This window comes from Muntiacus reevesi, chromosome 5 (assembly GCF_963930625.1).
Source record: "Muntiacus reevesi chromosome 5, mMunRee1.1, whole genome shotgun sequence".
NCBI classification, from domain to species: domain Eukaryota; kingdom Metazoa; phylum Chordata; class Mammalia; order Artiodactyla; family Cervidae; genus Muntiacus; species Muntiacus reevesi.
In genome coordinates, this window is record NC_089253.1 from 108,926,817 (window position 1) to 108,943,646 (window position 16,830).

The following is a 16,830-nucleotide window of genomic DNA, read 5'->3' on the forward strand; positions in this document are numbered from 1 at the left end:
GGTCATCAACTATCAAACTCATTCTTTCTTCCATGGGAGGACAGAAGAAGGAAAGAAAGAGGAGACAGGGATGTGATTCAGGAAAGTCTCTTCCTAGGGTTTGAGAAAAAAAGTACATACTCCTCTTAAATAATCACTTGATCAGCATGTTGTAGAACTGGTCATCAGAAAGATTTGCACCCAACTCTATCTGACACTAAAGATCATGCCAAAGAATCTCTGAAAAGAATGCCTATGCCACTCACAGATATAAGGAAGAAATTATGGTTACCAGTGAGGAGATAAAAGTAGGGAGGGACAAGATAAGGGTCAGGAAGGAAGAGTTATTATGGGACTATATGAAATCATATGTGTGAAGTTTTTGAAAATTGTAGAGTACAGTTTAAAGAAGTTTTCATTCAATTTAAAAAAAAAAAGATGTGACAAAGAAATTTTTTAACCCAACAGAACTCCAAATTGTATATGTATTATAATCACAACTATATCAAATTATATACCCACTGGGTGAAATAAAAACAATTATATTAGAATAGTGAAAAAATAATGCCTATGCCCACTGATGCAGAATCCCAGGTATGATAACATGCTGCTCCCTTCTTTCTCCTTTTTATTTCCTCCATATGTGAATCAACTCAACTCTATGTCAGGGTACCATGAAGGATCATTTGGGAGAGTGAAAAGAATACTGCATCCAACACCAGGATACTGAGTTTTTTTAAATTTCAGGTCTTTCAGTTGCTGTTAGTTAAGAAGGTGTAAAAAAAGGGTTCAGCATGTCCTTAGTGCCTGCTTTTTGCCGAGCATTGCACATAGTGATTGATGTACATATATTATGACTAACCTTCACCATAACCCTGAAGGCTATTGTTTCTTTTTTACACATGGAGACATTGAGACATACATTTAGGAAGTTGACCCAAATTACCCAATTAAGGTGAAAATAGGCTCCAGACTAAAAACTTCTGACACTAAATCCAGTAGTTTATATGCTTTGCCACTGACTCTCTATGGGCTTCCCAGGTGGCTCAGCATTAAAGAATCTGCCTGCAGGTGACGGCGGGTTTGATCCCTGGAGGGATCTCCAGGAAGGTACCCTGGAGGAGGAAATGGCAACCCACTCCAATATTCTTGCCGGGGAAATCCTATGGACAGAGGAGCCTGGCAGGCTACAGTCCATGGGGTCATAAAAGAGGTGGACACAAATTAGTGACTAAAATTCATTCATTCACTGGCTCTCTAAAGCCAGCTTACATTGAGGTTTCCTCTCTATGAAATGAGACAACTGAACTAGTTGACCAAGATTCTTTCTGGCTCTAAACATCAGCTTATCAAGGGGCAAATAAACTAGAGAACTGTCACTGGGAATCTATTAAGAAACAGGTGAAGAAATGTAACATGCATTTTTAACATGTCCCTGTGTGTTGGTGGGGAGGGAGTGTATGAATATGTGCACGTGTAGTTATATTTTTCTTTTATAATGCTTAGAAATGATTTACTCATTTCCTTATTTCTTCATCATTTCAAAATCTGCTTGAGCTATTACTCCCCTTCCTGTGAGTCACACTTATCTCTGTCCTCTGTCTCTTTCTGTTTTTAGCTCTCACATGCCCTTTCCCATTCATGGCATCTCAAATCTTCACTGTAGGAAGACCATGGTATAAAGAACATTGTCAGTGGCCTCAACCATGCCTGGGTGATTCTGGCTTATTCTGGGGAAGGTTATATAAGTTCTTTGACCTGAGTTTCCTTACTTTTAAATTGAAGCTAAAACTTACTCTTTTTAAAGGAGGTGTTGTGAGGATTCAATGTAATGAATGTCAAGTTTCTGGCACATCGTGGACTCAGTAAACAGCAGACTGTGCTAATGAATATGTGGCACTCCTTTCTCTTTCCCCAGAAGAGAGGTTGGCTGAAGATGATCAGCTTTATCAGGAGCTTTTGTAATTACCGCAGATTTATGTCTCATCCCCATAAGCGCCAGGAACTTGAAGACTATCTTCACCAGGAGGTATACAGCAAGGAAAGTAAGTCACTTCTCTATTTATTCCTCTTCCCTGTTGATGCAAGCGTTGATACAAGCTACAAGGGTTAACCCAAGTAAGAAGCTACAGAGCTTGTTGCTTTATGTCATGCTATTGCAGAACCACAGCTGGGTTCACTCACTTACCTGCAGTACAGCCAGTCTTCCAACACTGAGTTGTGGTGAAGAAAGGTATAGCATTGTTTGCAAGGCATCCAACACAGAGCCAAGCAAGCAAGGAGCATGGGCAGCTCATGCTCAAAAGACCCGAACTCGTGTTACCTTTTAGGGAAGGATTTTTAAAGGCAAGATGAGGCAGAGGGTTACAGGGTACCTGATTAGCTCATTGACATTCTTCTGACTGGTTGGTGGTGAGATAACTGGGGGTCAACTTCATCGACCTTCTGGTTCAAATTGGTCTGGGATCTACATGCTGGTGGTCAGCATGCAATTAACTTCTTTCACCTGATTGGGGTTTTAGTGTTCATAAAACAACTCAAGAATATAGCTCATATAGATTATCATCTATAGCCTTTGAAGAGAAACCAAAGGTCCTTGGTTGGATAAACTACGGATAACTATTATTATTTTGTCTTGCTTGACTCTTTTCCTTAGTTGCTGCTGCATTTTCTCACTTCTGTTCTTTGGAACTCAGAGAAGGCCCAGGAGGCTAAAGCTTTTCTACAAACAAGAGGCAGGGGACTTAGGGGGTGGAGGTGGGGGTGTCTGTCCCTGGGAAGGCCCTGCAGGGTCCTGTTTGCTTTCAATGCTTGCATTAGCCTGAGGTCTAGCAAGAACTCCAGGTCCTGGGTATGAAGGCAAGCCTAGTTCCACATAATGAGGATGTGAGCCCAGTGCATTCTGTTTCAGAAGCCAGGAAAGAAAGGTAATGATCAGTCTCAAGAACTTTGAATTCTCACATGTTACAAAACTACTTCCTCATGTTGTTTGTGTAGGTTTATTCAACTACCTCATTCATTAGTTCATTTGTTCATTCAGTGCACTTTTTGAGAATCCACAGTATGGCCAGCACTTTTCCAGGCGCTGGAGATATAGTAATGAATTTGCAGCATATGATCAGCCCTTATGGCTTCCCGTTTTTAGGGCAAGACAGAAAATGAGAGTCACAGATATTGGAGTCAGATTGCCTAAATTTGAATCTGCCACTTTTTAACTGGAGGATCCTGCATGAGTGACTTTGTGCCTCATCTGTAGAATGGAAATAATAATTGTGTTGTTGTAAGAATTAAATGAGTTAATACATGTAAAGCCTCTTAGAACTATTCTTGGCAATAGTAAGTGCTATAAAAGGGTAGGGGCTTCTCAGGTGGCATTAGTGGTAAAGAACCCACCTGCCAATGCAGGAGATGTAAGAGACATGGGTTTGATCCTTGGATGGGGAAGATCCCCTGGAGGAGGGCCTGGCAGCCCACTCCAGCCTGGAGAATCCCAGGCCCAGAGGAACCTGGAGGGCTACAGTCCAGAGGGTTGCAAAGAGTTAGACACGACTGAGGCAACAGCACACAGCATGCACACATAAAAGGTTTAGTCAGTATTGCTGTTTTTATAGAATTGTGATGAATGATCCCGTTGATAAATGTTAATTCCTCTCTCTCTCTCTCTCCCTCTCCCCCTCTCTCAGATTTCTCCACAGCCCCACACATATCAGGACGCCCAATACCACATCCCAGTGCCCGGAGCATAGATCTTGAAAATGAAGACATAGTCCTTATGAAGCGCCGGGTATTTGGTCACAGGATTATCATCATCAACTATGCCGTCAATGATTTCTATTTCTTTTCTGAAATGGAAAAGTAAGTTTCCTATCTCTCCTTCGCCTCACAGCTTTTCACACTTAGTTCCTCCCAGCACAGACTGCAGTGGCCTGGAAGTGACACGGGAACTTCAGCTCTGCCAGGCAGCAGCCTCCACCTGGAAATCCCACTGCGTAAGGTCCCTGAATCCATGCCCACCATTCTTTCCTCTCGATCTTAAAAGCTCCTCCATATTCTGCAGTTCCCAATGTTGAAATGCACTTATTTATACCCAGGAAGTGGAGCACTTTTCCCCTATTATTTGTTAATATGATAGATGTCCACTTATGTTGCATAACTGGACCAATAGTTCTTTCGTTAAAGCAAGGTATTATAAAATGTGTGTGTGTGAATGTATGACATGAAGCAGATAAATTTTTAAGTTAAAACATATTCATGTAAATTTACCTGTAAAACTTGAAGTAAAGCCAAAGCCATTCCACTAATTGGAGGTCTACATATTTTTTTTGTGTAAACCATACCCAAAATGCGATCTACTATTTCTAATTTTTCTCTTCTGTAGTGGAGGGAGAAACTATAGTTACTGCAAAGCAATTTAATCCTTCTGGAGTTTTTATACTTGCTTTTTCAACATTTAAAATTGCCTTCCACACCTATCTAACTCAGTAGTAATTTTTAATTTTTAAAAATTGGAGTCTAGCTGATCTCATTAGCCATTTTTTTTTTTTTTTTCAGTGGGTTTTGTCATACATTGATGTGAATCAGCCATAGAGTTACACGAATTCCCCATCCCGGTCTCCCATCTCATTAGCCATTTTTAAATATAGTTTTTAAAATTTATGTTATCATATGGGATCTTAGTTCCCCCACCAGGGATTGAACCCTCATCCACTGCATTGGAAGTGGGGAGTCTTAGCCATTAGGCCTCAGGGAAGTCCCAATAGCAATTTTTTAAATAGAAACTTGCCTTTCTTGGAACATCCCAAAGCATTCAAATTTGTTTTCACAAAAACAACAAATTCCTTTTCTTTTTATGTTCATAGTTTGTCAATTTTCATAAATTACAAATTAAAGTAACAACAGGCAAAAATATTTGGGAAGAGATATGAATAACTCTCTGTAACTATTTGCCTCAGTTAGTTACAGAAAAGTGAGAGAGTTCATGAAACGGTCCCAGCAATGTACATGGTGGGTGTGCTATTGGTATTAGGCAATTTGTTCTTTAGACGTGCAGGGCGCCTACCTGGTAACTCAGCACACCAGTTAAGGGTGTTTGGTTAAGAGATCTTCCACTGGTACCCCAAGGAAGAGTTTGGCTCAGTTCCATATATATTTATTGATTGTTTATTATTTCTTAAGCACTGAATTTAACGTTGCAAATATTTAAAAAAAAAAAAAAAAAAAAACCTGCTAAGGGATGTTCTCTGTTCTCCAAGACCCCACCAACTAATGGGATGGCAGACAAAAAAACACAAATGGAAGTTAAGAAGTAGGATGATAGTTGTCAAGTCAAGCCCAGGAAGTACATTTAGATAACTGAGTGCTTAGGAGTGGTTTCTTGGGAGACAGGTCACCTAAGCTGAACTTTGAAGGATGAGTAGCGGATAGTGAGGTTTTTTTCTAAGCGTTCAAGGGGGAGGCGACTGAGGGGCAGAAAAATAATACCAGCATGAACAGCCCTCCCTGGTGCTCCAAGTCCTGCCACCATCGTCTCTGCTTTCTCACTTGCCCTCTACAAACTTGTCCACACAGCAGCCAGAGCAGCCTTTTCTCAGTGTAGACCAATTGTATCACTCTCCTGTTTAAAGCGTGCCAGCAGCTTCCCATTCCCACTGGGATGAAGTCCAGACATCCTCTCACTGCCTAAAGAGCCTTGATGAACAGAGCCTGCCTGTATCTTGGAGCTTACCACACGCTACCTGCCACTCGCCCCATGCTCTAGCAAGGAGGGTCTCTGCTCTGTCCTCCCAGTGCCCTCCCAGGATGGTGCCTGCCTCAGAGCCCTTGCACCCCTGCCCTCTTGGCGGGAAGAAGCCCCTGCCCTCCGAACATCAGATGACTGTCTTTTTCTTTTTCATTGTACAAGTCTCAGTGCCTACCCTGTTTCCTATCACTCATCCCCTTTTGTTGTCTCCTTAGCATTCTACTGCATATTGAATTATTCATCTGTTTACTTAAATCTGTCTTCTTCCTCTCACTGATTATGAGCTCCTGGAAAGCAGGATATTGTTTACTGTGTTCACTGCTGAACCACTGCTCCTGGAACTGCACCTGCACAGAGTAAAACCTTATTAACTATCCACTGATCAAGTATATGAATGGACATGCAGAATAGGCTTAGCTTATAATGGAAGGCCCATGGTACTCTACTCTTAGGAAGATTTTAAACAGTTAAGATTTAAAATGGCCTGAGAGAAGTATGCTGTGTACATAAGGTATAACTGACAGATATTTTGGTTAGTAAAAGAATATGCTGCTAGAAGACAAAAAGTAGTTGCTGCCAGGGACTGGAGGAAAGGCGAAATGGGAGTTAGTGCTTATTGCGTATGGAGTTTTAGTTTGGGAAGATGAAAAAAGTTTTGGAGTCAGATGATGGTGATGACTTCACAGTTTATGTGGATGTACTTAATGTCACTGACCTCTACACTTAGAAATGATTAAACTGGAAATCTTATGTCCTGCATATTTTACTATAATAAAAACATTTAAGGAAAGGAATATGTTGCCTCAGAGAGTGGTGGTAATTGTGAGAGGGTCAGCACAGGAGGTGAAAAAAGAGGAAGATAAGACTTAGCTCTTGAAATAATTTCAGGCAAAACTGATGAAAGGTCCAGGATGGGTAAAGAAGGGAGGATGGGATAAATAAGGGAGTTTGCAGTGAAGAAATAAACTTGAAGAAGCACTTGCATTAACCTGTGACATGTGGTAGGTGCTCAACATTTGCCAATGGATGAATTATGATTGAATGAATGACCTGGCCCAGGACTAACTCTTATGCTTTGAGGACAGAAATAGATCTAGGCCAGAAACACTGTTTAATCTTGCATTTTCTCCTTGCTAATTTCCTCTTTACTACTTCTTTTTAGATTTAATGATTTGGTGAGTTCAGCTCGTGTGCTACAGGTCAACCGGGCATACAATGAAAATGATGTGGCCTTAATGAAATCCAAAATTAGTATCATCCTAAAGCTGTACCTGCATGCAGATGTCCCGCCAAGGCTGAGAGTAAGGAGGACCCCCCACTCCTCTCTGGCCTTTTGCCAAGAAGCATTTCCCACTACAAGAATCCTGAAAGCTTTCATAAGGCACCTCCTAAGTCTGGGTCAACCCGATAACCTTTACCTAGCAGTCCCATTAAAAACTTCTGCCTTCAGGGAGGGGATGGTCATGAAAGTCCTGAGGTCCAAAAGAGGTTTCCTGCCTTCCCTGCAAACTCTGCAGTGACAGGTTCCTACTCTGTGGGTAGGTGAACATCTCTGATGCCCAGAAGGACACAATCCTTGCTGCCATTTCAGACGGCCACCTGGATCGGAGCATCTTCCACGGGGCTATCATGTCTCTCTTCCCCATCATTATGTACTTCTGGAAAAGGTAACTATCTCCCTTCATCTGAGGACCATGAGGTCAGAAAAACATGTTTGACTTTTGAGAGACCTTTCTGTCTTCCTTTAGGCCCCTGTTTCACTTTCTACTTTCGTGGGAGCTACAGTGGTATATCCTTATCCTGCTCACCCACTCTATCCCTCACACTGAACACTGAATCAGAGGTTGGAAGGCCATGCAGGGTGGGTAACTGGCTCCCCCTCTTCTGGGCTTGCTTGGAAGAGGTGTTAGGTTTTCTTAGGTTTCGGTTCCTCACCTAAAGATGAGGGTACGTGTGTGCTTAGTTACTTTAGTCATGTCTGACTTTTTGCCACCCCATGGACTGCAGCCCACCAGGCTCCTCTCTCCATGGGAATTCTCCAGGCAAGAATACTGGAGTGGGTTGCCATTTCCTCCTCCAGGGGATCTTCCTGACCCAGGGATCACTGGATCAATGCATCTCTTACATCTCCTGCATTGGCAAGCAGGTTCTTTACCATTATCCCCATCTGGGAAAGCCCCAGGGATAAGAGTGGACTGCAACTACTTGGGGGGGAATTCTGTCAAGACTAACACAATTGTATTTGTGCTTAAGGATCCTCATGGAGGCAATAACCAGAAAACCGTTGCTCTGTTGGGCTCAAATCCCATAATTATCACTAAGGGCATGGCTATTAGATATTTCCATTTTTAAAGGAGATAGACAATCAGATTTGCATGCCATATCTCTCAAGATTAAAGTAGCAAATGTGGCCATTAACTCAAAATGAAAACATGGTGAGGAAACTGTGAAGGTCAAAATACAAACATTAAACTAACCAAATGGCTGCATGACAGATACGACATGAGGCCCACTGGTTTCAGAGCCTACTTGTCATGGTTTGGGCTGTGAGACTAACCCAGGTCCTCACAGTCTTCCCAGCCAGTTATTAACTCCAGTCATCTACTCCAGCTCCAGCTCGTGCCATCGACATGGTGACTGGCAGTGCCCTAGGGGACAGTGACCAGACGACAGCTAGCTGAAGTGTTCCCAGACTGGGCTGATTTGGACATTTAGACTATTATGTGATTCTGACTCTTAAGGGCTTCCCTCTCCTACAAAAAAAAAAAAAATGTTGTTTATTAAAATAGAAGTGTAAAGTTTGTTTACACTTCTCTCGTAGCTCAGTCAGTAAAGAATCTGCCCGCAATGCAGGAGACCTGGGTTCAATCCCTGGGTCAGGAAGAGCCCCTGGAGTAGGGAATGGCTCCACTTCAATATTCTTGCCTGGAGAATCCCATGGACAGAGGAGCATGGCAGGCTATAGTCCATGGGGTCATAAGAGTTGGACATGACTCAGCAACTAAACCACAGGTTGTTTACCCATCATTAGCCTTTACTTTAAAATCACTAACATAGTAAATTATTTAATATAGAATTTAAAAAATACAAAAAATCTAGGATCAAGATAATCAGTTTAGCCTTTTGTTTTATTTTTTATTATTATTATTTTGTGTGTGTGACCACACCATGTGGCATGCAGAATCTTCGTTCCCCAACCAGAGATCGAAGCCATGCCCCTTGCAGCAAAAGCACAGAGTCTTAACCATTAGACCAACAGGGAAGCCCCCATGTTAGCCTTTTGAACACCAATTTTTATCTAGCACTTAAATCTGGACTTGATTCTAGTTCTCCAAACCAGGACTCAATGGAAACTCTTCCTGAAACTTTCCAGATGTTTAGAAGCCCCTGAGAAATACATGCTGTTCCTGGTTGGAGTCAGTCCTCAGCTCTTCCTCAGACCTGTTGAGGAAGTATAGAGGTGCTTCAGGCAGGCTTTGAATCCCTAATCCTCATGGAGCCGGTTCTCTACTCCCTTTCCTATGCACTTACAAAGAGCTTCATGTTGTGCAAACAGTGTTCATGCACTTTACCATAGATGGCCTCTCATCAACACCGTGAGGTGGGTGGGGCAAAATCTTCCTGTCACTATTTTATAGATGAGGAAACTGAGGTTCAGAGTGATTAAGGGACTCGCCCAGGATCACCTGGTAAGTAGTAAAACCAGGACCAGAAACCAGGTCTCTTGGTCTCTTAAGCACCATAAATAATGCATTTGTGGCATAGTGGGTGGTTCATGATGACAGGGACACCCAGTTCAGTAAGTGGAATGGGAAAAGCCAACTCTGAATGAGTAGAGTACCCTTCTGGGAGGAGGAGGAAGGGTGGAGGTCAAGACCGACCTCCAAGAGGTCGCCATCCAAGGGCAGGCTGACAGAGAACAAAGGGTTAGAGGCCTGGGAGAAAGGGGTGGGGAGTGTTCCAGGGTTTCTCGGGAGCGAGAGTTCCCAGGTTGCAGTGAGTCTGCATGAGGAACCAGGGTCTACTCCAGGGAAAAGGCTCTAGGGAATGAGCTGAGGGGATCACAGCCCCCAGTTAAGGGACAGGTTGGAAACTAAGAATCAGACCCCTAGAGGAGGCCAGTCAGACACTCTGACTGTTCCAGGTAGGGTTATAGATAGTGATTTCACGCCCCCAGTCTAAGGCTGAAGTCAGCATCCCGACAGTTAGCCCCACCCAGGCCTCAGTGCTGCACATTCTTTAGTCTCCATTCACTGGGATTCCAGAAGAAAGTCCTCACATCGCGCCCAGGCCAGGCATTCACTGGAGCAGGGCCTGGATAAAGAGGCGGCCTCAGTAGGGCCTCTGACAGGCAGCCCTCTGGGGCCCAGGGCTCTCCTCCTCCCTGTAGGACACCACCCCGTCTCTGTGAGGACTGGTCCCCACCCACTTCCTCTGTGCTCAGTGGTCCAGCCCTTTCAGTGGGTGGTTTTCTCTCTGTGACCCAAAGCCATTTTTCTCACAGGTTTTGTGCCTGGAAGGCAATCCACTCTTACTTCCAGTACATGGGAAAGAAGTTCAAGGACACAATAATTTCTCCCAAACATGTGTGCAAGTACCCTCCTTGGAGTGGAGGTAAGCTTCAGCGTGACCCGCAGCCCCATTCTCTAGCAGATGAGACTTACAAAGGGAGAGCAAAGCCTGGAAGGACCAGCGCTAAGACTTCAGAGGGCGTTTGCTGGGAGGTGGCCATCTTATTAACTTGGCCCTCAGAGAAGCATTAACACCTTTTTTTTTTTTTTTTTAATTTTATTTTATTAGTTGGAGGCCAATTACTTCACAACATTTCAGTGGGTTTTGTCATACATTGACACGAATCAGCCATTGAGTTACACGTATTCCCCATCCCGATCCCCCCTCCCACCTCCCTCTCCACCCGACTCCTCTGGGTCCTCCCAGTGCACCAGGCCCGAGCACTCGTCTCATGCATCCCACCTGGGCTAGTGATCTGATTCACCATAGATAATATACATGCTGTTCTTTTGAAACATCCCACCCTCACCTTCTCCCACGGAGTTCAAAAGTCTGTTCTGTACTTCTGTAACACCTTATTTTATCTGTGGCTCTCAGTGCTAGCAAAACGGTACCCCACCCACACACTGCTCCCCGGCAGTACCTCCCAGGGCGCCTCTGGGAACATAGGTCTCACACTCCGTGGTCAGTAACGGAGGTGGCAAGCTACTTCACTACCATGGATGAAAGTTCCTGCTCCAACTCTCTCCATCCAACCCACCATTTGAAAGAGCAAAAGTGTTAGTCACTCAGTTGTGTCCGATGCTTTTTGACCCCGTGGACTGCAGCCCACCTTGCTCCTCTGTCCATGGGATTCTCTAGGATTCTCCAGTGGACTGCCATGCCCTCCTAGGGGATCTTCCTGACCCAGGGATCAAACCTGGGTCTCCCACATTGCTGGCAGATCTTTTACTGTCTGAGCCACCAGAGAAGCGCATCTATTTTATAGTGTTAAGTGAGAAAATTAGGAAGTGGAGGGAGAGTATGATTTTAGCATGGTAAGTATATATAAATATGTATTTATGTAATTTTTATGAAACACAGGAAAGAACTTAGAAATAAAGAATCAATAGAATTATCTCTGGGTAGTGTGATTATGAGAGGCTTATACAGTTATTATTAACATATATTAATCAATAAATATATACATATGTATGTTTTCTTAATGCAGAGCAGTTAAAGTCAGCCTCTTCCCAGATACCTGCTGTGAGATCAGTACTTGAGCAAAAAAGGGAATTTTAAAGAGAGGGAGGCGGGTTCACAGGGAAGTGCCTGGCGAGAGTAAGGCTGGATGTCTCTGCAGTAGAAATTTCAGGGAACAAAGATAACAAACAGGTCTGTGAACTGTACCAGCATTGGGACAAAACACAGAGACAGGACAAGAAACTTAAAAATGGCAGCTAACTGTCCTGAGACAACAGGAGCTGAGCATTCTGTCGTTTCTGCCAAACCCGTCCCATTCTCACGTCCACTTCCCCGGATACCCACCCCTGCCCCATTCCAATCCCCACAAACAAGCACCCCACCTGCTTCCTGGAGTGCAAACAAGGGTCCTTGAAACCTCAGTCCATCTCTGGCTGACCCCCCAAATGGGAAGGGAAGCAAGGCCGGCTGGTGTAGAGTGTCCTGCCCCTCTGAGAGTGTCCTCACCTCAGTCCGAAACGCATCACCTACCTTTCCCACTGCAGTCACCCCAAGGGTCAGTGAATATTGCTCGTCATCCTTGTCTCAGCAGATGGAAGTGTCACACCAGCAGACGGAAATCAGCAATCTATTTAGGATGTGGGGCAGAATGTCCCTGGGGGTGCAAGGGCTTATTTGGGATGCCGGTGGGGTAGGGGAGGAGAGGAGCAGTAAGAGGAAAAGGAGAGGGAGCAGGGCAGGCAGGAAGGGCAAATGCTGCTCACTCAGAAGAGCCAGAAAGTGTCCCTTGGGGGTGGCTCCCTTCCTCCTGCTGAGTTCCCAGGAGGCAAATGCCCAGATTTTTTCTGATGTCTGAAGAGGGCAGCAGGGTGCCTGGCAAGGGACAGGCCGCTTGGGTTCTCAGCCTGGAGCGCCCTGGACCCTCTTCTTCCCCTGTCTCAGCCTCACACCCCTGATCTCAGCTGCAGAGGTGTGGGTGCAGGCAGTGTTCTATCGCTCACATCCTATCATCTGAAGAATGTAAACAGGGCCTTTCTTGCTGACTTACACACACTTACTCTGTTGGGCATCACTGTACTGTGCCCCTTCTTCCTTCCCCAGGAGACCAAGCCGTCCTAAGGTTCACCTTGTGCAGAGGTATTGAGTGGTTGCAGCCTCAACCTCGGGATGCACCAGGAAGTCCAATCCAAAACTGTGAGTTGGAGGTGGAAGTCCACTGATATCAAAAGTGCACTGCTCATTTAGAGGGTGATGGTAAGGCCAACTCAGCCAAGTCTCCTTACTGACCAGGAAAAGACTGAGACCCCCAAAATGTGAAGTGACTGCCACTCACAAGGGATGGAGGGTGAGAACCAGGTCTCCTGACCACCCTTCCAGGGCTCCATGCACAGCTCTCATTTGAATAATTATATCTTCCTGATGATGGCTCCTGGTATAGACCCTTGAAGGGGAATGCCTTAAGCTTCTCTGTCTCTCTCCTGTCTCTCGAACATTTCCAGGCGTGGTGTGTGATCTTTATTAGGAGACAATTGTAACATCCCAATGGGAACATTTTCCTCCCACTGAGAGTACCTGCTGACTGAAACAGGACCTCTGCCCCACACCTTCTCCTTTCCAGAGGCTCCTGCTACTGATCTTCTTACCCTGTAATAAACTCTCTGGCTCTAGCTTCACATTTTGGGGTCCTTGTTATATCCTTTTTTCTTCCCCATCTTCAGCCTCGAGTCAGTTCCACCCCCAAGCACTAAACCTGCCTCTGTGGTCTACATGGTCTCTCCCAACCAGCCTTTCCTTCCTATCCCAGTTGTCAGCATTTGTTTCCAGGTCGGGAAATACTGCTTCTCTGCTTCCTGAAGGCATGAGATGCCAGCTTGCCCTACCTGCTTGTTCGTTTATGTCCCCTTGTTGCTTAATGAGGGAGGCAGCTACAGAACATTGCCATGATCTGTAAAATCCAAACAGCCCTAAAGTCTTGTGATTCTAGTGCTCATCTGGCAGATTAATCTCCTTATTTTACTTCCTTGGGTCTATGAGGTTGGCATCATGACCTCTTCATCCAAATGAAATGTCTCCTAAGACAAAAAATATATATATTGCAGCCCAGAAATGAGGCTCCTAAATGTCCCTGGAGCACCACTGCTTCCCCCTCCCTTTCCCGACTCCTTCCCTGGAGGCTGTCCTGGAATGACCTTCCGATGAGTGCCTGTGCCATTAGCGCTGATGTATTTTTCTCTGTATTTGTCTTTAGCTTCATCTAGCATCTTTACTCAGTCAAGACACACGATCTCTGCCATCCAGCTGTGTCCTGTCCCAGGGTAGGCAAGAGCCGGAAGTCCTCTTCTTTGGTCCAGGAGAAGTTGCTTTGTCCAAGTAGATGATGGGAGAGGGGGCAGAAACCTAGCTTCACATCCCGACACCGGGATACAGAACCGAGAAGCTGAGCTGCTCACGAGGCTTATAGTCAGGCTAGTGAGGGAAGGGTTTCTCTATGGGTTGATGCCCACCTCCATCAAAACGGACACTTTTAAGAAATTGGAGCCCCTGACCCACCTCCCAGTAGAATGCTATTGTCCGGGGAAGTGTCCCAGATCTTTTGTTGCTGGCTGCCCTAATACTCTGGGGGCTTCCCAGGTGGCGCTAGTGGGTAAAGCACTCGCCTGTCATGCAGGAGATGTAAGAGACATGAGTTCCATCCCTGGGTCGGGAAGATCCCATGGAGGAGGGCATGGTAACCCACTCCAGTATTCTTGCCTGAAGAAATCCCATGGGCAGAGGAGCCTGGCAGGCTACAGTCCATAGGGTTGCGAAGAGTCGGACTTGACTGAACCAACATAGCACATTAATACTCCAGTCCTCCAGGGTATAATGAATAAGACAGGAAAGGAGCTATTCTTCTGCATGGCCAGATATTGCAATAAGGATGGAAAGGATTTGAGACTGTCAAAATCTGATTTAGCCTAATTCACTTCTGTACAAGCATCAGAGCAGGACTGATGGTAAGTTAGGGCTATAGGAGAATCCCTGTGGGCGTCATGGAAACAGTGCCAAAGAGCTACTGGAAGGTCAAGGTTATAGACAGTAGGCTCTATGAATGGCAGGCCTGGCTTCTCACCAGTCATCCCACCTTCTCAGAGCTACTGTAAGTCCAACAGGGGCTTGGAGTTGCCCAAATATCATTGGCCGGTGCTGGTACCTGGAAGACAAGCCAGAGACTTGGGGGCTCTTTGCACAGAAAGGCAATGCGTTGCTTCAGAGTTACAAGTTCTTTAAGAGGAAGATGAGGATAAGAATGTGGGGGGTAAAAGGGTTTCAGTTTTGGCCATCGCCACACTTAAAGGGGAGGACAGCAACCAACTAGCAGAGAGTACAGTGCTAGCTACCTCAATGCCAATGTGATAACTGGCCACTCTTCTCTCTTCCTTCAGGCCAAAATTACCCAGCACCAAAAAGGAGAAGAAGTAACCAATAATCAAGTCAGACCCCCAACAGAGGCACATAATCTCTCAGAAGCCTCCTCCCACTGACAGAACCTTTTCTGGTCAGAAATGAAATGCCCTGACGCCATCTGCCCCCTGAAAGATCAGTGGGGGAGCGGCCCGGACGTGGCGGGACCAGACTGCAGTGGCTAAGATGGGAGTGGAGAGCACGGACAGAAGCACCTCTGCCCCCCACCCCATCCCGTCCTGGAGTCAGAGACAGTCTTTCCATGGTGGCTGTGCAACAGAACACCTACCCTCGGGGTCCGGACACCTGTTGCACTCTGCAGCCACATGGCGTTGAGCAAATCCTTGATGCAAGGTGGTTGAAGAATCCCAGGAGACCTATGTGCAGATGGCATTAAACACTCTAGGAAGCAATGTACTGTTTTATCAGATTGGATCTTTTGTTGCTAGGATCCTCCCGTTCGGACAATGACTCACACCCCTGTTGTCTCAGCAGATCCTCACAACCCTGTGAGTGACCATGTCTGAGATCATTTATTTTTAAATAGATGAAGAACTGGCACACAGAGAAGGTTAATGAATTTCTCAAGATCACTAAGTAGTAAGTGGCAGAGCCTGAACCAGAACACACCACTTCTGATTCTCTGGCCAGTTATTGCATGGTGACCATCTGCCCAACTTTCCACACCAAAGGAAGAGTCCTTCCCTGGAATTCTGTCCTTTTGCCAAATTAATTGATAAAGAGACTCAGGGAAATGTCTAGCCTATAAGCCAAATTACTGTCATCAGAGTGGCCAGGCCCATTTTCTGTCCTTTGAAGACAATTGGGAGCAAAGTGGGTCAGAAGATTCTAAATAAGCCCTCCACGTGGCTCATTGATTCCGTGGGTTGCAGGACAATGAAAAACTAGAAAGCTTATTGGAAGAATCTGGTCTAATTTCCAGACAAAGTATCCTGCTATGCTGATGACCTTTATTCCCTAGACTTTTCTCAAGATGATAAGTGTTGAGATGTGAGGACAGCAGGGCTCATGCCCAGCCAGGACTGTAGAATCATCTGCGTGGGGCTGTGACTATGACAGGTCCAGGAATACTGTACGCAAATATGACTAGGGCAGGTCTGGATATAGGCAACGAGTGGGGAGCCTCTTGGGCACTGGGACAAAGTTCAGCAGAGCAAGCATTCAACATAAGGGGACCCAGAGGAAGGGAGGAAGGCCTCCTCCCCCAACAGGGCCAGGGCTCCAGAAAAGGACGTCAGTTAACAGAAGCAGCAGACAGCATGAGACACAATTCCAGTTCCCAAAACTCAGGCAAGAAACTAAGGCAAGATGCCAGGAAAAGGATGGAGAAGAACCCTGTTACTGGAACTGAGGTGCCAGGAATGAACTTGATCCAAAAGGACAGGAATCAGAACGTGGAACCAGAGAAGATGTCAGGCCAGCAACAAGGTGACGGATGAGGATCTAATAAAACACCTACTCAGGGCCATTGCCTGCCTACCCTTGCAGTGGTCTAAGGCAAGGCTGGACCCATAGGCTGGCAGTAAGTGGGTCCCACTGAAGGAAAAGAAAGCTTGTTCAGTGGGCTTATTCAAAACTGTGATCTTTACTTGTTTTTCAGTTCTCTTTCTCTCTCTGCACACTCACTCATAGGTGTATTCATGCACAGGTATGCAAGCATATACAAAAAAGTTATTTAAAAGGCCACTTAGGAGGACCTCTCTGAGTAGGAAAAAACTGTGCTTCTATTGAGTCTCACTGATTACTCCCCACGGTTTCTTATTCTCTCACGTCAGAGATCCCTGAAGTGAGAGAATAAGAAACTTCAGATCCTCAGAGATCTGGTGTTAGAGATAACACCAGAAGTAGATAAATGTCCCAAAGTCAATCACCTGTAGGATGCAGGTAGGTTATGTAAGAGGGTAAAGTAACCCCCAAGAGATAACAAGGTGGCAGAGGCTGTGATGAGCTGG

General features: G+C 45.3%; 1 protein-coding gene across 1 annotated transcript in view; it reads left to right on the forward strand.

Annotated features, from left to right (window-relative positions):
- Positions 1-15,141, forward strand: part of RGSL1 (regulator of G protein signaling like 1) — a 50,015-nt gene extending 34,874 nt beyond the window's left edge. Inside the window, exons 14-21 of the mRNA XM_065936988.1 lie at positions 1,898-2,024; positions 3,663-3,834; positions 6,882-7,020; positions 7,262-7,386; positions 10,224-10,333; positions 12,515-12,607; positions 13,662-13,728; positions 14,839-15,141. Of these exons, the coding sequence (XP_065793060.1) occupies positions 1,898-2,024; positions 3,663-3,834; positions 6,882-7,020; positions 7,262-7,386; positions 10,224-10,333; positions 12,515-12,607; positions 13,662-13,728; positions 14,839-14,875 (870 nt within the window). The 3' untranslated portion in view covers positions 14,876-15,141. The remainder of the gene's footprint in view (positions 1-1,897; positions 2,025-3,662; positions 3,835-6,881; positions 7,021-7,261; positions 7,387-10,223; positions 10,334-12,514; positions 12,608-13,661; positions 13,729-14,838) is intronic.
- Positions 15,142-16,830: the final 1,689 nt, after the last annotated feature.